This window comes from Sinohyriopsis cumingii, chromosome 6 (genome assembly GCF_028554795.1).
Source record: "Sinohyriopsis cumingii isolate HCF-2022 chromosome 6, ASM2855479v2, whole genome shotgun sequence".
In the NCBI taxonomy this organism is placed as follows: Eukaryota; Metazoa; Mollusca; class Bivalvia; order Unionida; family Unionidae; genus Sinohyriopsis; species Sinohyriopsis cumingii.
The window spans coordinates 106,539,131-106,565,240 of NC_142966.1; the positions used below are offsets into that span (position 1 = coordinate 106,539,131).

General features: G+C 38.4%; 1 protein-coding gene across 2 annotated transcripts in view; it reads right to left on the reverse strand.

The window, feature by feature from the left end:
• Positions 1-22,679: 22,679 nt before the first annotated feature.
• The window catches only part of LOC149797653 (receptor-type tyrosine-protein phosphatase U-like), an 88,839-nt gene continuing 85,408 nt past the window's right edge, over positions 22,680-26,110 (reverse strand). For both annotated transcript variants that reach the window (XM_089962560.1, XM_089962562.1), the window contains one exon: positions 22,680-24,622. In XM_089962560.1, coding sequence (XP_089818686.1) covers positions 24,551-24,622 — 72 coding nt within the window. In that variant the 3' untranslated portion in view covers positions 22,680-24,550. The remainder of the gene's footprint in view (positions 24,623-26,110) is intronic.

The window sequence follows — 26,110 nt, forward strand, 5'->3', positions numbered from 1 at the left end:
CCACCGATCTACAGACTGGATTCAACTGCTCCTCAGCGCGGATTTACACGCGAGCAACTACAAGTGATACCTAACGATACTCAATTGCCCCCACGTGGTCTTAACTAGCGCCGTTGCGTCTATTGCACTCAAGACAGGTCAACCTCACATTGTTTTTGACATGACCGAGACTGTTATCGATCCTATCCACGGTAAATTGGCGAGTGTCTTTATCCGAATAACGCCAACTCATTATACAATTGCAACTCGCGCAGTGATTATTCTGTTGTTGTCGTAGCGAGATTATTAATTCGGCATCAATATCAAAACGCCGCTGTTTTTTTTATCCTGTTGGCGGTAACCCGAGAGTTTTCTATCAATGACGCTTGCATCGATGGTGACTTTGTCGCCGGCTTCGTCGGTGGCTTCGTCAATAACAATTCTTCGAAGCTGATTTATCCTTCGTACTCTGGACACTGCAAGATAGACTAGATTCGACCATTCGATGCGATTATCAACTATCCAAACAATTGTGTCCGTGATGGTTAGTCCCTGCGAGGAATGTATTGTTGTTGCGTATCCTAGCGTCCACGGGGATTTATCAGCACGTAGCGCGTCCTCGACGACACCGATATCAACGAGCACGATATCATTCAGCACGAGAATTTGTTTTTCTGTCCGGCCTGGAATTTCAACTTCAATGTTCTGCCGCCGTGTGTCCGCGGGTCTATAACATAACGGCACTGGACGCGTTGGAAACTTTTCCTTATGCAACGTAAACAACTTCCGCTGAAGTGTGTCTCTGACTATCTTTCTACTCGCTACAATCAAATCGTTTGGTCTCCATGTTTCCCAGAATTCATTCAACGGCGTTTCCGGAATTACCTCGCGGATTATTTCACACTGAACTCTATCCGGCTGTAATCTGATTAGTTTTTTAACCTCGCGCAGTTGTTCATCAAGTGCTCGGTAATCAGTATCGGTTTCTTCATAATAGTCCACAAAACCCCTTAACCAATCATGTGGACCCTCGCCGACAAATGGTGGTGGTTGGCCATGGTCGCCACACATGATCACCGCTGTATTCGCGCGCAGCAACCACTCAAGAAACATTTGTAAAGTATCTAACGAAACAGTACATATCTCATCCCAGATGATAATGTCGGGAATAAATTTTTCACCCATTCGATCAGGAGTCCACTCACCGCCGCTGTATCGAAAAAAGCTGTGATAAGTAACGGCGTCAACATTTCGTTGTTTTATCTCTCGCGCTAGTCTATGGGTCGGTGTAAGCACGATTATACTTGCCCGCGTTCGAAATAATTCAATTGCCCGAGTCGTCTTTCCTGACCCGCCACAGCCGCTTAAATAAACCGTCTTGTGTCTACAAATTGGATCAGAACACGATGGTGCATTAGACCATTCTGACAATTTATCACCACGTAAGTAGTTGTTCTCAACGGTGACATCTGCTGACGAGGAATAATCGCGTCGTATTTCATTTTTAATTCTCCATGTACCCCAACTCTCGTCCGGACTAGTAAACTCGGCTACGTTTCCCTTATACTTTACGTCAATATAAAACGAATCAACGGCTACTCTAACCGCGGTATCGGGGAATCTATTTATCATCGAGAATAAATTGATAGCGGCATAACCCAGCATAGACGCCCTCAAATGTGGATACGCCGGGCTGTCTCCATCGCTGTAGGTAACAACTGTACCCAACCTCGTTCCATTGGACAAGAAAGCTGTTTTGCAGTTCACGTATCTATTTTTTGCCACTGCGTCCTTGATTACGAAATCATATTCTGCGTCATCTATAATCAGCCGTGAGCAATATCGTTTGTAGTCGCAGTTTTTTCCACCTTGTGTGAACTTACCAATTATTCTTCTACCGAGATCTTTTGCCTCGCGGTTTCGTTGGTTAAATATCCTCCTGGACCATTCGATGATATATTCCTCGTCGGCATCAATGTTTTTTCTGGACTCGTCAATTATGCTATCTAGACGCTCCGGTTCTGGTAACCAGACTTCAGTCTGCGCCCGGTATGATATAATCGCGTCACTGACAATCAACGAAACTAGCATGCTACAATCAATCATATACCGTAGCAGCGCTATTGGCAGCCACTTCTTTTCAGCCATGTGTCTACCGATCCAAATATAGCAACAGCGATGGAGTCCTGCCGCGAATTCAAATGATACTATGCGAGCGAATCCGGTTAAATCAAAATCAGGCAGTGGTCCATTAATAGCAACACGAGTCATTTCATGACTGGGGTGTCCAAATCGTTTGAAATACTCAGCGGCGGATCCATACCCGAGAAAACTCGCTGGATAACAGGCAACCATATCAACCGAGATCATAGCGTCGCGGTTGTATTCAGTGTTCCATAGTCCACCGTGATAGTATTCCAAACAACTGGATTGTACATCCGGCAGAAATTCCTTGCGCGTTGGTCTCCACGCATTTTTCCTTGCTGCAACATGAGCTACAACCGATGGAATCGTAAAACAATTTGTTAGCAGTTGTTCATCATGCTCTTCAAATTCTATGGCGGTTTTTTCATCCTGTTGTGAAATGCTTCAGTGCGATATAATTCGCCGTTTGGTCTTACAAACTGATCAAAGGTATCCGCATCGTTTTCAGCGCTGCGAAGTAACCACACTGATACAGGGTCGTTTTTACACAAGTAGGCAATAGCATCAAATAGTTTCCTCTCCGCGAGAAAACCATCCCGGGAGAATTCTTCGGGGATATACTTTACTGTTCTATCCCGTGGAAATATTGTGATCGCGGGCGTCCATGCGTGTTCGTTATGATCAATAATTTTGATTGGGGCTCCCTTCGATTTATACTTCGATTCGTATAATACTTCACCGGTTATCGTTGTAACGGTTATTGGAAATCTCAGCGATGTTTCTAATCTCGCTATGTCGCTGATGGTTGCTCCACGCTCTTTTACGGTTAGTTCCCACTGGTTGATTTTGCTACGTCGTAAATCAGTCAATTTGTTTCCTCGACATGCATTTGTAAAATGCTCTATTATTCGTTCTGCTACACAATTTATCCCCGTTGACTGTTTCATCGGTTTCAGTTTTCCGATATCAGGTTTCTTATTTAACGGGTATATTCCATAAACAACTGCTGTTTCAGGATACGCTCGTTCATAGTATGGTCTGTCAATTCCGGTTAACAACCCCGGCTTGGAGTCGCGGCTGACAGTGACTGTTTTCTTGTCGCTGAGAACTGGTTCAAATTTATCACGTATGATCCAATCACCTGATTCCACCCGGACAATGAATTTTACTCTGAAGAAATACTTTTTACCGTCAAGTTGTGATATTATCATTGCTGCGCGGTTGTCGTTCATGGTAGCATCAACAACACCATCAATTCGAAATGTTGACCAACTATGAGATGCACCATCACGTTTGAATTCATTGATACAATCGCGTATTTTACTCAACAGGGTTTTATCGTTTATTAACGCTTTTGGTGTGTCCTTGAGGACTCTATCGAGATTGAACTTAATATTTTTCCAGGGCTTAATTGCTGCCAATCTCTCGAACTCATCCATATAATTAAAACAAGTATTTAAATGAAAGAATATAGTATAATGAATCACTGCAAATGGTTGATGATTGGGTCGACAACCCCGTGCAATAAATCATGTAGAGGTGAATTCTGCGGGTACCATTTACAAAGCGTTCGTAATGGTTCTCTTGGCCCCCTCCCGTGCTTGGTTTGCCACGTCGGTGTAAGAGGAAAATCGCAGTTGTGTATCAATTGTGGCGGAAAGCGATACAGGGAACTAAAACGCTATTATGACAAACGAATAAAAAACGCCGTCATTGACCCCACCGCTGACTTCGTCATCAAAACCCCCCAAGACTACGTTGAAAGATTCATAATTAAACCAAATAATAAATTAGACAAGTAGTATTATTATATAAATGGACCAAGAGTTCAGACCTCACCCCTTGCTCGTCAATTACGAGGCATCTCGCGACGGCATTGTTAGAAACCGCAAACTGAAGAAGCCGGTTGGTACCGTAAGTAATCAGGGGTATCTGATGTTTGGTGCCGGAAAGAAGAAGTACCATGTTCATAGGGCGGTATTTGAGGTATTCAACGGATTAATCGAAAATGGACTTGTGATTGATCATATTAATAATAATAAGACTGATAATTCTCTTATAAACTTGCAAGCTGTCTCGCAGAGTCAAAATACCAAAAAAGGCCAAACCGGTAAATACCCAAAGAAAGCAAAACCCGTAAAGTCATTTGATACAACAACTCACGAGGAAAAAATATTTCAGTCGATGAATGAAGCCAGTAGATACTTTGACATTTGTATCGCCTCAATACGAAAAGTAGCAGAACGAGTATATCAAACAGCAATCTCAAAAAAGACCGGGCATAGAATTCGATTTTCATATATAGATACGAAGTCACCGGCGCCTATGGCGCTGACGAAGTCGCCATGACAATAAATTGTCCATTCCGGAAGAAAACAAAGTATTCAGTATTGTTGAACACCTCGGGATTGATACACGGGGTTTCATTTTTTTTTATTTAAAAACAAGATGTTCTATAAGAATAATGAATATCGAAGACATCAATAATATATTAGCCGAGATTTCAAAATTAAAAAATCAAGGAATTGAATTATCTGATGGTCTCGACAGTGAAAAAATATTATCCGATTATGAGATTATTAACGAACAGTCGAAACGGGGGCGTTTTACCCTGGCCCGCGAGTACTTTTTTATAAAACGATTACAACATACGATCAATGAAAACTTGTACCACAATGACGCAAATGCATTCATTGGACTATTTACTGCCGTTGAAATAATACGAAAAAAACTCGGACGTGTTTATGAACGACGCCGGGAGATTTCTAGTAAGATCAAAAACATTAGAAGGATTATAGACGAAAACTCCGTGGAACCCCCGATGGTACACTCGGCGGAAAATTAGAAAATTGCGGATCAATTTACAATAATGGTAGGTGAATCACTTACTACTCGGCTAGCCAGAGAGCGACTAGCAGCGCTTAGAAAGTTTATACCGTTACGAGACAGAGTGAGAGAGAAACTTCAAACGCGACAACAAATGCAAACTGATTTTGCTGTTGGAAGTGAACAGTTATTTGCCCCGGTAACTAAAGCGACTAAGGATGTTACGGCGGTAACTGTACCCGTTCTTGGTGCGCTTGAAAAGATAGCAACTCAGACCGAACAAACAAAAAGGTCTTTAGAAACACTCCCTGCAAAAATAGCGGCTGCTACAACACGGAGGCCACCACCACTCGCTATAACCGAACCACAAGAACCTTATGTTACAATGGCCGACGAAGAAGAACTAGGTGCTACTGCGAAAGAACCAGAAGAAGAAATACCCGAAGAAACACCAGAAGAAGAAATACCGGAAGAAAAAGAAGGGAATATACCCCGTATTGTACTCAAGAAGAGCACAATAGATCAAATTAGAGGCTTCAGCAACAGGGAAGAATTAATTAATTTTGCTGCCAACAATTTTGCTAAGAGCATACGAGATAAGAAGCATATCAATAGCGGTTACGAGAAAAATATAAAGTCGTTAAAGGACTGGGCAAGAATAGTGTATTTAGCAAGTAAACATAAAGATGCATTACCACATCGTAGTAAATCCGATTACGACGCATTCCACAAGGAAGTTAAGAGTATAACACCAAAAAAAGGAAAAGGATACTCTGTTGGTAAAGAATCCTACGGCGTTACCTGTCCTGGTAGTGTTCTCAGTGATATATCACGGCTAGAGGTACTAATTGGAGGAAAACGAGCCGGAAATAACTCTACGGAAATAATCAATGAGGCCGCTGATATTTGCAAGCGGTTATTTACAGGCGGTATTATGGACATTAATGCATATCGAACGCTCATAGACGAACTCGTGGATGATTAATTGGAAAACTGGTGTTTTTAATAAGGATGATTATACACTACAACCATGATAAACCAGTACTCGTCTACGTGGTAAACTCGCGATTGCCTGTTTACCACGCGTACTATGGAGACGGTCTCGGTAGCACCATTGCGGGGTTATTTACAAGAATGGCTCCAAAAGTAGCGCCGTTAGCCAAACAATTAGGAATGAAGGCTATTGATGTTATTCGTGATAAGGGAATTAGTGCTATTGGAGATGTTGCCGGAAAGGCGCTTTCAGCCGCGCGAGACAAACTAATGTCGTTGGTGAAATCCAGGAGAAAAAAACAGAAACCACCGGTAATGCCATCAACGACAGTGATGCCTGCAAATGTCAGTAAAGTAATAAATAACGCCGTGGAAGAAAAACTAGAGTCGTTGGCGGCGACTCAGTCGTTGGCGACGACTCCGTCGTTGGCGACTTCGCCATCCGCCGATGCGGCAACCAACGCGCTCATGAACGCGATAGCGGGGAGTGGTTTAAATTCAAAGAATTTACGACGAAAAAATCGCAATTGAAAACATCAACATGATAAATAATAAAATGTTTGCGCGTACCGCTGACCCCGCGTTTGATATGGACGCCCCAGTGCGCAGGGATGATTCTGTCCGTGATTATCAATATTATTCTTATTATGCAGCGCAACCCGACCTACGATCGCGAATTGAACTTCAGGTCCAAGATACCAGTAAATACTTTCTGCCGTGTGAAGCGTTTATCGAAATCGAGGGAGAACTCGTGACAAATGCCGCCGATAATGCACCATACGCAGATGACCATCGTGTTCGAGTTGGCTTCGTCAACAACGGTATCATGGCGTTATTTGAGAGCGCCAGATATCTTATTGACGGGCGAGAAATTGAATCAATAGAACGCGAGGTTGATGTTGCAACGACGATAATTGGGTTGGCGAGATACTCGGATGATTATACAAGATCGGCGGGCCCATCTATAATGTTCGCAAAGGACACCACTAATAACGCTGACCATCTTCAGTACATCAACGTGCTGGTGGAAGGAGATACCGCAACTAACCCACAGGCTGAAGCAGCCAATCCAGACCGCAGAGCAAGACCAGGCGCTAATTTCACTGTTATAAAAAGCACCAACAATGATTACAATCTAGGATTCGCAGCACGAGTAGGAATGTTGCAAGGACCACGCCGACAGTTTTCATGCGCGATTCCACTCCATCACATATTTGGATTCTGCAGAAATGTCAGAAAAGTTGTCTATGGGGCTAAGCATACAATCGCGCTGACGCGAAGGGGCGATGATAACAATGCAATATGGCGTGCTGCTGGCGTCGCTGCCGGTAAGGTTGTTTTAACTAAAATGGCATTGTGGATGCCGGTGTTGACTCCATCAGTTACCACGGAAGCACGATTGTTAGCATTTATGGAACAGGGAGGGAAATCGTTGTTGAGTTGGCTAGCGGTAACAACTGATGCTAAAGAGGATAACGTCGCCGATACGTTTACATGGCACCTGGCATCAAAACAAGGTGTTTCAGCCCCGCGTCATATATTTGTTGCGTTACAGAATAGGGAACGATTGGGTAATCAAGAACGCAGCCATATGATATTTGATCAATTAGGAGTCAGGGATGTTTCGCTGAGAATAAACGGACAACAGGAACCATCCGAGGATATACAGCTTAATTACGGCGACAACCATATCGCACGTGTGTACCATCGATTGCTGTCGTATATGGGTCGTGATCAAAACGTCGACACTGGTTTGCAAATATCACAACTTGATTTTAAAAACCTGTATCCGATTTATTATTTTTCGTTGGAACATCTTGATTTAACGAGACAATCCGTCGTTGATATACACTTCCGAGCTCGTATAGCCCCGGGTGGCGCCGATTATAGAGCGGTTGCTGTCATTCTCAGCGATAAATCAATGCTGCTAGAAGGCGTTGGTGGACGAATGAGAATCGTTGATGCGCCAGTGGAAAACATGTAATTGAAAACACAAACGCGTTTACAATAAAATGTCGTATAGTGTCGTCAGTGTAGAGTTGACTGATGGTCAAGTCAAGAAATTACGATCAAAGTCGGCTAAACAATGCGGGACCACAATAACGCTGAAGCCGTCGCAGATGGCAGGTGGTAATCATAAGATATCGTTGACGGCGCGTCAAATAAAACATTTCAATGATGCGATGAAGAATAAAAAGGGTGTTCAAATAGATTTTTCAGCCGCAGCAATTAAAAACATGGAAAAGACCGGTGGGATATTTCCGCTGTTAGCTGCGATTCCAGCGTTGATTGCCGCGGCGGCCCCAGCAGTGGCTAAGGCGGCGGCGTTAGGAGCCGTTGGTACCGCGGCGGGGATGGCATTGAAGAAGGCAACCGGGAAAGGCTACAAAAAAAAAACGACCCGTGGCCGGAAAGGGTCTAAGACTACCGGGAACCCCGTATTCATGGTACTCGGGAAAGGGTCTAAGACTACCGGGAACCGTTTATTAACGCAAGAGTCTATGACTCCTGAGTCAATGACTCCTGAGTCTATGACTCCAATGTCTAATTTTGATTTAATAGACGCCGCAAACGCGCTAGCGATAAAAAACTTCAGAGGTGTTTTTATGAGGGATCAATTACCGGCGGCCCCAAGGAATACTGAAACAGGCATAATTAACCTCGATGGGTCCTCCGGAGCGGGAACTCATTGGGTTGCATACGCGATTGATCCGCGTGCGATCGTCTATTTTGATTCATACGGGTTAGCCCCGCCGAAAGAGTTCATGCGGTATGTCCGGGCGTGTTCAGCCCGGGCGTGTTCAGCCCGGGTTTTTTATTCCACGCTGCCAACACAGCAGTTAAGTGACCCACCGATATGTGGCCGTGAGGTATTGAACGTACTTGCGGCGATTTCATCATCGCGAAAACCACCTCATATGGTTGTAAACGAATACACTAGTGGGGTCGTAGAAGCTCAACGGATTTTAGAGAATAACATTTACAATAATAATGATTGATATCTGGGGGCGACCGGTTTCGGCGCTGAAAGAATCCACGGAAACGGCCGCCGCCGACATAAAAAAACTAATTGAGGATGAAATCGCTGATATGTTGAATCTAACAAGTGTTGACCCGGGCGAAATAGTTGTATTTCAAGACCGCCAGGGTAAATTGAAATCCGGTAATGTGTCACTGAATGACGTTTTAATACGACAGCGTGATGCCGCCGAGGACACTATCGCGCTGTATACCAGCGACGGACGACTCAAACCGGGTGAATCCATCTTGACGATAAATGGAAAAATAAGTACACTTGGCGACAATTATATAACCATGTCAAATTCGTTAAAAGGTTTACGTAGTGAATTTAACTTGCATGAAAAACAGTTCATGTCGACGCTAACGCATTTCGACGATGTGCGACACATTGTCGATAGTTTTTTTCGGGGGCCCCCGACGGCAACCGAACCGAATTTTATAATAATAACAAATGCTATTTCGGATCTTATGACGCTGCCGGGCCAATTTACCTCGTTACGAAAAAATGTTAACAGGATCGATGACAACTTTGATAAATTCTTTGGTAAAAAAAATACCAAGCCGGATGAGATCACAATAACTATAAATGATATCACTGCGTATAGACAGGAAATAGAAACAATCAAAACTAATGTTGCAACGAACAAAAAGAGTGTAGACTCGCATGAACGGGAAATAGAAACAATCGGCGCTAATGTTGCAACGATCATAAATAATGTAGACTCGCATGGACGGAAAATAGAAACAATCAAAACTGATGTTACAACGATCATAAATAATATGGACGCACATACACAGGAAATAGGAACAATCAAAACTGATATTGAAGCGAACAAAAAGAGTGTGGACGCGCATACACAGGAAATAGGAACAATCAAAACTGATGTTGAAGCGAACAAAAAAAATGTAGACGCGTATTGGCGGGGAATAGGAATAATCAAAACTGATGTTGCAGCGAACAAAAAAAGCATAGACGTGCATACATATGAAATAGGAACAATCAAACTTGATGTTGCAGCGAACAAAAAAAGTATGACCGAGAATACACGGGAAATAGAAACAATCAAAACTAATGTTGTAACGATCATAAATAATGTAGACGCGCATGGACAGAGAATAGAAACAATTAACACTAATGCTATAGCGAGCAAAAAAAGTATAGACGTGCATGAAGGGGAAATAGAAGTACTCAAAATTAATGTTATAGCGAACAAAAAAAGTATAGACACGCATATACAGGAAATAAATACACTCATTACTAGGGTTGCAGCGAACAAAAAAGATGTGGACACGCATATACAGGAAATAGGAACGATTAAAACTGATGTTGAAGCGATTAAAGACGGACTACCGAGAGTAGCAGAGCAATTCGAAAAAATAAAAATCCCTCATGAGAACATCATCAACACAGTATACACAATTCGGCATGGATCATTCGATTGGACTCCTACACAGAATACAGTAAATATTACCGCAACTGTCAAGGGTATTTATCGATTGACACTGGTTTCAATGATGCAGTTTAATATATTATCGTCGAGTTCATCCGGGTTTAACAATACAATATCAACAATTATAGACAGGAACGCAACTGAACAGTTTACAATTTATGCCGTTGATAGAAATCTAGCCCGGGCAAACATTACATGGTATGTGGAATTTGCAGCGAATCTAAGTAATTAAAAACACTAGCTCTTTTAAAATAAAAATGACCACCAAGGAAATTGAATCAGAGGTATCACCGACGTCACATCAATATCGATTCGATACCGCAAAAGAATTCTCCGCAAACTTGAAAACGCTTTCCGAACAATACCGTGCAAAAATAAAAAAATACCGCAGAAAAATAACCGCCATCGACGCGGTCGTGTACTCGGTATCGGGTATAGTAGCTGGCGCCGGTGTTATTTTATCCACGGTGACCACGATAGCCCCGATCGCTGTTCCAATCGCTGTCTCCGCAATGACAACAGTTGCTGGAGTTGCCAACGCAATCACTAGGAAGATATCATCGTGTTTTCAGAAAAAACTCAACGAGTATACAGTAAAACATCAAATAGTATCCGACGCATACTCGAAATTATCCGGGTTGATCTCGTTATCGATTGATAATTTGTTCGTATCCGATGTTGAATTCTCCACGATGGTCCAGTTATATAGCTCCGCGATGTCAAAAATCGAGGATTTTCAACTGGAAGCCGAAACCACCTGGTTGTTAAAATTAGACACTAAAAACAACGAATAATAATAATGTCGCTGAACCCCGAAGGGTCTCAATTACTTCAGCGGATCGCGGAGAATACCACTCCGGTACAAACAAATATGATATCGATAACATCAACGAAACCCGAATTCAGTGTAAACTTTCCATCACCGGTTCCAGTAAAGGAAATAGCGCTGGCAAAATTGCGAGTATATCACAGTTGGCCTAATATCCGAGCGGACGCATTTAACGGACAACAACCTAATAACTCGCTGGTTTTTGCACGGACAAATAAACCCGATGGGACCCCAGACTGGGAGGAGGTTACAATACCAACTGGGTCATACCAAATAGAGCAAATCAATAAAGAATTTCAACGCAGGATAAAATCGATCACAGGAAAGGAATCAAAAATCGCTATTACGGTTCATGAACCGACGTTATCGTCGACGATTGAAATAAGCACACCGGGGTATATGGTTGATATTTATAACAGTTCAATAAGAACCATACTAGGATGGCCTGAGAATCCACCCGCGGACACCCCCCCATCAACTATCCTCAGACACGATAACGGAGATGGTGGTAGGCATATTGCTCCATACAACGTAAATATTGCATCGGTGATAGCGATTAATCTAGTGTGTGATGCTATCGAAGGAAGTTACCAGGTAGATACCAAGCAATCAAATCAGGCTCAACAGGGATATATCCTTTATTCGTTTTCACCAACAGCCCCTCCGGGATTTTTAATCGTTGAGAGTCCGATTAATCCGGTCTATATGCGATGCCATGATCGGTTTTTAACGAGAATTAATTTTAGAATTACCGATCAGTCAAATAACCTAATTGATCTGCAAGAGGAGGAGTTAGTGATCACTCTGTTTGTAAGATCATAAAGATTTTCATTGTAAATAACCACTTAGCAGCAGGGGGGGCAATGACATCGACGCGGTCGTCGATGTGCTTACCGGACGCTGACGACGCTGGGGATCGGCGCGCAGAAGGTGTTAATTAAACCAAATGACGATTGGACGATCCCCCAACGACGTCGTCGTTTTTTTTTTACCAGGCGCTGACGACACTAGATCGTTGAGTTGCAGAAAGTAATAATTAAGCAAAATAACGATTGGACAAAATGTCCGATTCGCCCCCTCTGCTGCTATATCTGCAAAGGTAAATGGGTATTTGTCTCCAGAATACCTGCTTCGTCTAAGAAAGAGAGACAAAAGTCAAGATACCTAATATCGTTGTCAGGAGAAAGGACACTGGAATTCAGAGTGCCCTACGAGAAAAGAGAAGAAACAAAAACAAGACGAAACAGAGAAGAGGGATTCAGAAGAAGAAGAAATTGAAGATGATGAAGAACTTGTGCCAGTAAAAACATGGAAATGGAAAAATTGACAATGTGAGCCGATGCGTTGGCCCTGATGTGAAATTTCATACTACCTTCTAAAAGAGAATAGACCAGAAAGAAAACGTAAGTGTCTCTTGGTCTTGACATTGTATAATAAGGATGGCGTGTTTTGTTTTTACTCACACTTTATGAAATTGTGCTCTTTCACCTCTCTCTATCCCGCTGGATCATGTTTTAGTTAGAATTGAAATGGAAGGATGTTTTCCTTCACGCACGCTCTTTAGGCATGCAAGTCCGTAAACAATAGTCAGTCTATTCGTCCATCATTTTGTGTCTTGATGTTTCCTAAATCACACACTGATGCCATAAAATAACGGGTTAAATGGGTTTTGTAGTGTTGGGAGTGGGGGTGGGTGGGGTGTAGATGTTTGGCAGAGTTGGTCATTGCAGGTGAGGGCTTAGGTGCTTTCAAAAAACTTTTTCTTCACTCTGTGTTAATGGAATATAATGGGTTATTTTCTTCACTCTCTGTTGATAGTATATATATAAAGGGTTATTTCTTCACTGCGTGTGGATAGTGTATAATGGTTTTCTTCTTCTTCCCTCTGTGGTGTGCGTGTGTGTGTGTGTGTGTGTGTGTGTGTGTGTGTGTGTGTGTGTGTGTGTGTGTGTGTGTGTGTTCGCGTACGTTGTGTAGATCGCATATTTGGTTGTTTTTCTTCTTCTTCCTCCCGAGTGTGGATAGTATATTTGCGGTTTGTATGCGTTAGCGACGTTGTGTGGATAGTATATTTGGGGTTTGTATGCGTTCGCGTACGCTTGTGTGGATAGTTTATTTGGGGTTTGTATTATCTCCCTTCTGTGTTGATAGTATATTTCGGGTTTGTTTCTTTCCTCTTCCCTCTGTGTTTGTGTGTGTGTATGTGTGTTGGCGTACGTTGTGTAGATCGTATATTTGGTTGTTTTTTCTTCTTCCTCCCGAGTGTGGATAGCATATTTGGAGTTTGTATGCGTTAGCGACGTTGTGTGGATAGTATATTTTGGGTTTGTATGCGTTCGCGTACGTTTGTGTGGATAGTTTATTTGGGGTTTGTATTATCTCCTTCTGTGTTGATAGTATATTTGGGGTTTGTATGCGTTCGCGTACGTTTGTGTGGATAGTTTATTTGGGGTTTGTATTATCTCCCTTCTGTGTTGATAGTATATTTCGGGTTTGTATGCGTTCGCGTACGTTTGTGTGGATAGTTTATTTGGGGTTTGTATTATCTCCCTTCTGTGTTGATAGTATATTTGGGGTTTGTTTTTTCCTCTTCCCTCTGTGTGTGTGTGTGTGTGTGTGTATGTGTGTGTGTTCGCGTACGTTGTGTAGATCGTATATTTGGTTGTTTTTTTTTTCTTCCTCCCGAGTGTGGATAGTATATTTGGGGTTTGTGTTTTCCTCTTTCCTCTGTGTGTGTGTGTGAGTGTGTCTGCGCGCGTATGTTGTGTGTGTGTGTGTGTGTATTGGTCTCTGTTTGTCCCTATAAAACTCACTTTATCCCTATCAGATACACTCTACCTACCTACCTACAGTAGCGCGTATTCAGGTCAGCCACTTGCAACACTGTTGCCATTTATCCCCTAGTGTTCAGTACAGTGACGTCACTGACGCTGGAAATTTTGAGACTATAAATATCGACTTGGGGATTTCCACATTTTGTAGCTATTCATGTATACTAGAATTCATAAACAGGAACGTCACTCAAGCTGAGGCTATAAAAAGATAGTGGGATTTTCCAAAGGAAAGACCCACAAGTTGGAGCTATAAATAGATAGTGGGATTTCATAGGAATTTCAGCTGATTATAGATACATAGGTATTTATCCACGATCGTCACAGAAGTTGATATTGTAAGTAGTTACTAATTTTATCCATTTTAGTCTAAACCATTGTAACTTAATTTTCGGGGATATGTTTATTTTCCTTTAAATTCTGGGACAATTTCCTCATTTTACCGTTACTTTTAGTCACATCCATTTTGTCGTTGAGCATTTCCTTGATTATAGCTATTTATAGCATCATTACAATTATGCAAATTTTTGAACACCCCAGCAAGATTTCAGGTCGTGGTAATGCTTTATATATAAATCTCACGCTTGTACTAGTGTATGTATGTCTCTGTCTCTGTTGTGTTTGACCCTCTACCATCATTTTCCCTAGACAATCCCACCATGTTCAATTCCCCTTGACGCTATATAGACCCACCATATTCAATTTCTATATGTTAAATTCCCCTTGACGCTAGACAGTCCAACGATTTATTCCCATGTTCAATTTCCCCTTGTCCCTATGTTCAATTTCCCCTTGTCCCTAGACAGTCCCACGATCTATTCCCCTGTTAAATCTCCCTTGTCCCTAGACAAGCCCAAACTCTTATCCCATGTAATGCTAATTCCCCTTGTCCCTAGACTGGCCCAGCGTTTTTCTCCATGTTAAATTTCCATTGTCCCTAGAGTGGCCCAGGGGTGTTTTTAATGCTAAGTCCCATTGTCCCTAGGGTGGCCCCATTTACTACTTATGATGTTTTATAAAAGTAAATATCTCGTGGTTCTTAGGTATGGAAGATTATAATATAAATTCAAACACAAGCCTCTAGAATTTTACCCTTTATAAACAAAAGGAATCGAACCGCCTAAGAAAGGTTACGAATCCGCCCTTGGTATAGGACATGACTAACTACGTGATACATGTATCATCCACTTATGATAATTTCGGGGATTTAGTGACATATAAGTAGTTAAAACAAAAAAAGAAACAAACAAAGAATAAGAAACACAACAACTAATCAATACATTGGAAATAACAAGACATTGAAAGTGTTGGTATAATGCAATTTGATATAAAAATAATATCGGTATATCAAATTGTTATCTGCCCATGGCGCAATAATACGCATATATGAACATTGTTCCTGCTGTCGATTCTATGCCTATAGATGAATGATGAATTTCCACTCATTAATCTTTAGTGACGTATAAAAATAACAATAAAATGTATTGAAAATCTCAGTTTTCTTACTGAAATTAACATGGTACATAATTTCATCGCTTTCCTTTCTGCTTTCCGTTGCCCTTAAACTATCATGCATAAGGGATAAACAACGAAGAAAACTAGTGTGAAAGATAAAAAGAATTTTGGCAGGATGAAAACCTTGAAACTGAACTTACATCAAGTAACCCACAAGAAATTGGTTCGTAGTAATGGTATGTGTACACTTTCCTTAGGATTTATCTAATCAATGATACCAAGTTACCAATAGACTGTGAACACTATACGGTAAATTTGTTTGTTACGAAGACCAAACACTGTAATATAGTAGATGCGTTGTTTTTTTGTTTCTTCAACCTATCATAATGTTTATTATTAATTAAATATGTAAATGTCCAAAGGCCGCCTTCCTCTCTCTCTCTCTCTCTCTCTCTCTCTCTCTCTCTCTCTCTGGTCCATATTTGCAATATATTGGCGAAAATGCATGAAAAGAGCGTATAGCATATTTGATTTGTGTCATATGCCGATGTCAAGGGTCTCTGAACTTATGACTGACGGTCGAAGTTAAGTCAAACCGACCAAAGGAAACGGAAGAGAGAGAGAGAGAGAGAGAGAGAGAGAGAGAGAGAGAGAGAGAGAGAGAGAGAGAGAAACAATTGTGTGATCATTAACAATGCAAAGCAGAATAATGACTTAGATCAACTGTACAAACATTAAAATATTTTAATTACCATCTTATTGGCTTGTCATTTCGTTTAGTTTCTATTCCACGGTAATTTTCATGCGCCGGTACGTGAATGGCTGAGCGTTCACTCTGTTCAAGTGGCTAATGATGTGTTTGTAGTACTGTACTTTCTTCACTAAGACATCATTCATGTTTAAAGCATGAATTTCTGACATTGATTTAATAAATGTGAATGAAACTAGAAACTCAAACATGAAAACAATCAACTTATCAATTTGCAAAAGTGATTGTGAATAGCCATAAAAGACATAGAACTACATTTTATAGCGGACACCCTCGGCAGGGATGTGAGGACTTCATTGACTTGGTCAATACACAGTTGCCTGTAGTTAATCATAACACCTTTGAAAGAGCAAATACGTTTATTGGTATGTGATATAAATAAATATATGTATAGTATTACGCTGTAAATGGGTTGGAAATGGTACTTGATTCCAGTTTCTGGGTAGGGTATAGCCAAAATTGTGTTAGAAGTGACGTTAACCCACCTCACCCCCGACTGAAAAAAGCAACAACATAAAACAGAAATAAAAGACGAATAAAAAAATACAAACAAACAAAATATAACCTACCATACTGACATCCGGGCCCCGTCCAGCCTGCAGCCATTCCGTTGGGACACTCACCTGTTTCAGAGTCGCACTGTATACCGCCCATGCAGTGACATATGTACATGCATTCCGGACCAAAACGAGGCTGATTATTTATATATTTTCTCCAGATGCATTCAAAACCTGAAATTATCATAACTATTTGTTTGTTTGCAAAGATGGAGATTGTGTTCCTCAAATTAATATTGATGTCAGCGGAACGTAGCCTCGCCCGGTTTTATTACTAGCAACGAGAGATAAATGCCGAACCGATGCAGTTAGTTTTACCTACCTAAATTATAATCTGAGAGAGAGAGAGAGAGAGAGAGAGAGAGAGAGATTCAGTGGAAACATGTGCATCTGTGCATCTGCTATTTCTGAATCTACTTCGTTTACCTAATGTTTATTGATCCTCTGAGTCTAGTTCCTGATAAACACCGCCTTAAAAGTCATTTTGCACAATTTGCAATCTCCAACTCATATTGTTATTCTCAAAACCCAACTCATTTCCAGTCTACCGTTTCAGTTAATTATTCTAATGAAAGCCTATATGTAACTCAATAAATATCAAGTTTGCGTAACTATTGCTAAAAGGAGGAAGTGTTTCAACAATGAAGCATAAATGACTCTACATCTTTCAACTTTTTCTGACCCCGGCCTGACATATTTTCCATCGTACTCAGCACAATGACATCCGATGTGACAGGAAGTATTGCGTGGTCAGTTTGACCACTGTTCTCGAAGAGAAGCACTTTCCTTTGCAAGCATTAATGAGAAAAAAAGGAAACGATTTAACAACGTCGAGCAAACAAGCGTTGTATGATTCCTTCGTTGAAAGACGATAGTATGGCGTATACACGTACTAGATCTATTTTTGTAGATGTGTAAATAATAAACAAGATGTACGCTTTTAAATTATTATGAAACAAGTTTACGATTTCCAGTGATAAGGCATTACCCAACTACAATACCTAAACACAACCGTTGTGTATTTCACATGATGATAGGGTGATATAGCAAGTTAACACACACACACACACACACACACACACACACACACACACACACATTTATTTATTTATTTATTTATTTATTTATTTATTTATTCACATTGACTGTTCATTTTAATAAACACATAAGGCTGACCTGGTTCCCGACTTTAATTCAAATTTAGTACCAGTCACGTCAACAAGTTCTTTTTTTTATTTGTATTGTGGGAGTAATAAGAGTAAGATCAAGGCTGTATTGAATACGTGACCCTAGGCTTGTAAACAGTTTTAGTAAAGTAAACAATCTTTTAAAAATTGTATTCTTAGAATGAAATGATTGTTTTTGTCAGGGCCATGTTGAGATTACGTGATGTAAACATGATCAGGTGACCCTCATACTCGTACGATTCTGCGTCTCAAAATTACTGTATAACCTTGTTTTAGAGAAATAATATCATTCTGGGCTTACAAACACTAGATGTCAAGTCGTTTCCTTCTTTTGAAGCCAGTTTTCGAGTTATATGTTAATTTATCTTCAGATTACTTGGATACTAAAAGATTAATTCATTTCTATGGAAATATTTGTGTGCTCATACAGAATTCTTGAACAAAGACATTTCTTAAAAATCTTATTCGGACTTCAAACACCGGATTGTTTCTTGAGTTGGTACAAGGAACTGTAGACAACAACATCGAACAGGATACAGCATACGCCATCGCCTTCCATCTTGGGTTCTTCGTCTGGACTTGAATTCATTAGAACATTTTATTATTAAGACTTCTTTAAAAATGTCTTGGATTATTCTTGGATTATTTTTGGATTTGATGCTTAAAACTGTAAGTTCTTATTTTTTCATTTTTACAGTATTGTTCCAGGGAAATAAATTATTGTTATATTTTTCAAAGCTTGTTTTCACTCCTTCTACTGTTGCCGTTTATTCGAGTCTAAACACGTAACATAAGAATATATAACATAAGAATATATATATATATATATATATATATAGTTTGTTTTGTTGTTATCTTTTTTTCTCCATGATTATATGTTCTGTATTTAAAAAATTGTTGGACTCGACCTTGTCCAATATGAAATTCGCTGACACCCCGACAAGGGACTTTGACGTTGTTTTTATTTTGTAAAGAAATAATACATAGTTACCATAGGAATGCAGGTAAACAATTGCTCTCATTATCAATAAAAGTAAACATATTTATTTAGGTCTTGGTCTATGATATTGCAATACCACTGAAGTCCCGTTGTATCTGATGTTTCCCATATTCTTTATTGTAATTTTAATAACAGGTTAGTCTATTTACAACTAAGAATTTTCCACGAGAATAATAGCGGTGCTTCTTTGTACTGTTTGAAACACTTTAATCTCTCTGGCATGAGTATTTAACACAAATCATGAGGAAATAAGTTTCATTTCAATAATATTGATTCAACGTTTGTTATAGATCCTGAGCAAATTCATACGTTTCTATATGCAATTACACGGTAGGTAATAATACCCTGTGGTAGCCGTGTTTATTTACTAAAGTTCCAACTTTTCTTAAATTATCATCCTTAGTATGGACAAAGTTAACATGAGATACGATTCGTTTGAATGACGTATAGAACCAGATCTTTGATTTCAAATGATAAATGATCATCATATATAAAAAAGGATTTAAAGATATACAACCTGTTATGAAAGGCATCGTAGTCATGACTTTATGTTTCTTTAATGTGTAATTAAAATATATATTTACCTATTGCTGTATAAGTGATAAGAAAATCAGAGGGCTTCTACATAAAGAAGTACTTAAAAGAGACAGAATAAAGTTTCACTGGTGTAAACAGCATGTCTATTTCGTACTTGGAATAGAGCTATCAAAATGTTTGAAAAATAATCAATGATGGGGTGATAACAGTGGCGCTGCAAACGCCAATAGACCCTCGCCCTAAAGTTTGCGGGGGTGGGGGTGAGAATTCCCATCAAACATGCAGACCATTTATTGGGAAGGCCACCAGAATAATGTTTTGATGTGGGATGTGTGTATATCTCAGTGTGTGTTTTTGTGACAAAATAAGTTATAAGATAGTTTTTAAAAAAATATTAATATAAATTTCTTGTTTGATTTCATATTTAAGTAGCTGCATTTGTTTACTAAATTAGATTCACTGAAGATATACATCGGTATGTGATACGTTATCAAAGATAAAAATTCAGTTCACGTTTTAATTATAGACCAAAGTACTTTGCTTACATTACACATCCCATTATTAGTCTGGTGTACATAATATGTTGGTAAGCTGAAGCAGGTGCTTTGACTTGCATTGTATGTTTGTTACATGCTCTGATCAATATTCATACAGCAACATACCTGTAGTAATGATGACGAGGACAGCAGAAATAAAAACGATCAGTGGTTAAAGGTTCATCTTAATAAACTTTTTCCTTCCTTTCAGTTTTGTTTGCTACGGAGCACGTGAAGGGACACAGTTCACATTTTTTTAAATCCGAGATCTCGGTTTACTAATCCGAGATCTCGATTTAGTAAACCGAGATCTCAGATTACTAAATCGAGATCTTGGAGTACTAACTCGAGATCTCGGATTACTAAACCGAGATCTCTGAATTGTAAATCATGATCTCGGAATAGTAAACCGAGATCTCGGATTACAAAAAATGTGAAGTGTGTCCCTTCACGGGCTTTGTAATTACACTACTATCGATGTAGTGCAGCAGAAATTTTAGCATTCAGATTGTTGGATATTTAAGTAAAGGGATGATTACTAGATGCAGATCTTCCAGATTCACTGTAATGTATTTGTGGGCAGATATTTACTTTATTTGATTTCGAACATAAGACGAAGACATTTTTATTGAGAGTCGGATATGCATCTAAGGTGTTACGAATCTAAGGTCTTAAACTTAATAACAGAGGAAGTAAAATAAATGGTTTTGTAAATTAACTAAATAATTTAATTCTCTAAGTTATCAAATAAACTTTACGAGGATCTTAACAGTATTGTGAATTAAATTATAACTTATCCACAAGGTTCGTTGGCAAGTCCAAAGTATAGTGTGCTACGAACGCATTTTGCTGCTTTCCAATCGATTCCAATCTCGAATGTGCTGATGTACTAATTGTCTTGATGTTCCGCAATGATGCAATCCAGAATGTCTTTGAATGAGTCCAAACTAATCTAAATAGTGTTTAAGTCCAAATGTTCATGAGGATTTTATCATTCTAATGATCCATTTGAATATCTAATTCCTCCCATTGTAAGTAAACACGACTATAATGACTCCACAAAGACCGATCTTAAAATGGGAATGAATACATGTTTAATTGGGTTTCTTTATGAACAGGCTGTCAACTGACTTACGACACAACAAAACACCCAGAGCTCAGGTCATTTCCAGGGGAAAAACCAAACCAATGTTCTGAACTCAAGTCCATGAAAACCTAAAGCAAATGACATTACGCAGGTAGCACGAAACTCCTACCTTCAATTACGGACAAATATTAAGCGCCCAGTACAAAATTGAACCACGCTTGTCGTACGGTGGAGTCCGTTTTACAGACCATCCCCGGCCGTTTATCGATTAACAATTAAACTTAGCTTTTTCTGTTGTCACAATCCCCTGTAAGGAAAATTGACTATATTCCGACAGACGTAACCCTTTATCTTTATGACCCTTGAGCAATTAGTTTGAAAAATGCAAAAACAGTTGATACTAAAAAACATTTTTAAAAAAACGTTCGAAAAGCAAAACCTTCAGGGACTTTTTTGGACCAATCGATTTCACATAAAGTAATATATTAACATGTTGACATCAAACTATTAACATGCTTACGCAATATATAATGCGTAACAACTACTTGATACTGATGTTGTCCTCGCATACAAAATAAATAGTCCAATCAGATATATTAACTATACGGTTATGATTCATTTTAACGCTGGAACCGGTTGCTTCAAGTTCTAACTTTACCTCAAGTTCTAAACAGGTCATATAATTTGTATTTATATTTACAATGATTAATATTATTCCGTGACATAGTAGCTCAAATTCGACAATGATCGACAATTGTGTCGCGCTTCTAAGTTTGAAAGCATGCGTTATTACTGTGTGCGATCTCAATTACATGCCGATCATTTGATGAGTTCATTTAAAATAATGGGCAACCGACTGGCTTGATTTTAAACAAAACCAAACATCGACCATGTTGAATTTAAATATGGCCTAACGTAAGACTTCTTTATATTAAATTGAAAGATTAGATGGGTTTGTCGGTTGGAGAAATGGCAACTGAAGGTTTTATTCGATCTACCTACCCACCTATATACCTGTCTCCTTATCTAAGTAAAAGAAAAGAATGAAAATATGTGGAAATATTTTTTTATGCGTTTTACATCAAACATAGACATAATAGTAAACAAATGGAAAAATTACAAGACCAGATGGACTAGATTAATTGATTTTAAAAATATTAGAGTATAGTAAAATTAAATAGGCATCTTTCTTCATTTTTTGTTCCCTCTTTCTTGGAAGATATCATGTCATAACCGCGTGTTTTCAGCTGCACTTATGTTTGTATTGTTGGAGGATGGATGGATGGATCGATCGATCAAGCGATGTATTCGTGCTTTGTATGTGTATTTGAAACTTGTATATCACCAGTAGATTAATTATTGAAAGTATCTAAACACATTCAGCATGCCAAATTCAAAGTTTATTTTAAACATGAAATCTACACCTTTGCAACATGGAAGGGCTGTTTTTCAATAAATTGATAACAAAGCCATTGCCCAAGTGAAACGATTTAATTCCAAACATTGCATTACTTATTTCTGAATTATTTGTGAATGAACACTAAATAAACATACTACTGCCGTACATTGTATTAAGATAGCATGCAAACAGAGGCTGTGTCTTAAAATGAAAAATCTTGGATTAAGATATACAGTATCTATAGCCCGAAACATTTTCTTGACTCAGTTTCTGTCCATGAAGGGAGCAAAACGTTATCTCAAAGGTTGTGCGGAATGATGGATCCACCATCGGTATGATAAACAACTGGCACTATGGGAACCCCTCCCTTATGTTATCCTTGAGCAGCAACAATCGAATAAATAGCCATTTTCATAAGCAATAATCTTGTTTTACAGTGTACTCATATAACAAACAGAATACAAAAATAGGAAGAAATATAAGCGTATAAGAGGGCATGAAATAGCATGATCAAAATAAACCTGTATATAATATTGAACTGTTATTTGCTATAATGATGAAAGCTTTAAGTACGCAATTACATTATTGACTGTAGCAAGGTCTGCTTAAAAAGGAATCACCACTAAGAGATTGATTCTAAGGCTTATGATTCCATTGTAATATTGATCGACTGGCCTGGTTCAAACTTTTTTTTATAGATAAAAAATGTTCTTCCTCGAATGATGCTCATGTTTTAATGTTGGTATTGTGACATTAATCGATACAATTTATTTCTGTACCTAACTTTTAGGAATCAAAAGTTACAAAAACATCAATTAAACACTTAATCGCATACATTATATGAGCTTTATCTTGTTTAATTTACCTTACTAAAATGTAAGGATTCAATTGAATTTGATGATTTTATTTTCTCTTATAACGATAAGATTTACAGGTGTACCTTTTACAAACTCATAAGATACATTTTTTCTTTCATCTATCCTTTTAAAGTAACAACATTGTCAAAAATTATACAACCAGGATTGTTTGGTGCTTTACCAACGAAAGCGTAACATTCCTGGTTCGCTCCTTGTAATTGTTTTCGGAAAGCATTTCCGTCTCTTGAGTGATTTTTCGTATGGTCTGTAAGGATTTGTGTGCTAATAACTAAATTAAAAGGGACGATAAACTCACTTTTGCTAGGAACTGAAATGTTCTGATTAGCATGATAGAAGAAAAAGATTGACAGGAGATTTATATGCGGCCTTATAAAACCGCATATTACCCATACATTGGATACAGTTGACGGTTTAACATAGAATGCTGGCTAAAACACATTATTTAATCAAAATGTCGTACATGAGGTTTGGTCCTTGTGTATATCTCATCTGTTGCGGGGTATTCACATTTCACAGGCATTTTAAAGTGACATTTAACAATGCCTCTCGATTAAATACAGTTTTACCAAATACCAACTTTTCTCAAAGCAAACTTAAGAGGTGGAATAGAAGATATTGGAAGACACTGGTATGCAAATTTTCTTTTTACAGATACATTCATTCATTTACTTTTACCTTTTTTTAACAAATTATATTTTCTCACGAAGGGTGAAACAAAGCATTGCATCTTACTTTAATCTTTATGAACAGCAGAAAGTGTTTACTTATACATATATTTACGCCAATTTTCCTTTATATTGATTTTTCTTTGTGATATTTATTCATCTTTTTCATTTCGGTTTAATAATACTGTTCTAAATGAGTTTTATTAAAGTATTATGTATTGATGACAAAATATATAAACCTATCACAAAACAATATGTCCTTTTGGAACATCTCCTAAATTGTTTTCGGTCAATGTTTACCAATCAGATATTTTTCGAGCTTTCCTGAAGGAATGGCTAATATTTACACATTAGAGGTAATGGACTCTTCGGCCACCGTTAGTTAGCTGAGTTTGAGTTTCTTAATTATATATTTGTATACGTGATAGATTTGTTCAGACGGAAGGATATAACGTCATGGCAGAACTTGTATTGCTCCTGAAACGAAAGTTATATGTGGTTATTAATTGCAATCATTGATAGTTCCTATTGTTACGACTCTATGGTCTTAAACAAAGTAACAAAAAAGAGCGAAAACCAACATATTTAGTAGCATTTAACAAATAATTTATATCACTATAATATAAAAATGAAAATGAAAAACAAGAACAGAATTACGGTATTGCTAATTAAATTTTAAAAAATCACAGAATTACTAACACAAGACATAAATAATTAAGTTCTAAATACACTTTAGTGGTATTCCAAAATAAATCTAACAGTGAAAGTGTTGATGTGCCTGTGATGGCCTGAATAATAATGATGTATCAGCAGTCTATTTTTAATCACAATAACAGTAATATCCACGAATATTTCCTTATTTGAATCTCACTATAATCCAAGTCTATATTCACAAGAATATTAGTATAGGTGAGCACTTCGTATTTCCAGTGAATAAATAGTTTAAATAAATAAATTCCAGCCCAAATGAAATACTGGAAATAACAGTAAAATTGATTTGTGCTTTAGATGTTATTGCACGAAAAAATAATTTTCGCGATAAATAAGATTTTATACTTCTCTACCTGACCTAGGTCACACTAAGCATTTACATAATCGAAACTTTAATTCCAAATGTTTACAAGATAAACTCTTAGTTATAAAAAGAAGGTCTGTTACTAAAATTATAATAAAGATCACAGTGAACCCACTGTCTTTGACTCAGACCAAGATAATAATCCTGACATGTATCCTTCAGTAAGAAAAAGGTAAACAACGTTGTTTACAAAACTGTCAATGATTTTGGAAAAGGTCAGCTACAATAGTACAATTCTACATAACCCCAGCATATCATGAGATAAAAAAAACAATAAAACAATTAATCTAACAAACAATGCAAATCAAATATAGGTAACAGTATTTGAACAATTAAATGGTCTCTGGAGTTTTCGAGTGCTAGTATCGCACATAAGGAGGTCTTAATATATAACACGTTCCGTATATCATCCAGACAATAACTTCACCTACGACATAAAAATTAAACAAAACACAAAATGCTAAAGATTAAAAATCAAAGTACTCGTTGTAACAGTGTGAATATTCTTTTTATAACAAGGATGAAAATCCTAAAATTTCCGAGAGTTATCATTAAGACCAATATTGGCTGTCTCACAACTTAAGCATTAAAATCATAGGTTTAACGTCCATTACTCAAAACAGTAAAACTTAGTTGTAATTACCTGTGCTGCAAAATTCCTGCATATTGCTAAATTTTGGTTAATATGCCGTTCTTGTTAGGGAACAATATTATGAACAACATAATTAAACTAGTATTTTTGAAAGATTTGTGAAAATACAAGTATTGGGATTTGTTATCAAATTTTCAAGAATACAGTGGCAGAAACGTCCTGGAAATAATATATTACGTTGAATTTTGTTTTCTTCTCAATATGTTTAAATAATAATTAACTTTTTAAAGATGCATCA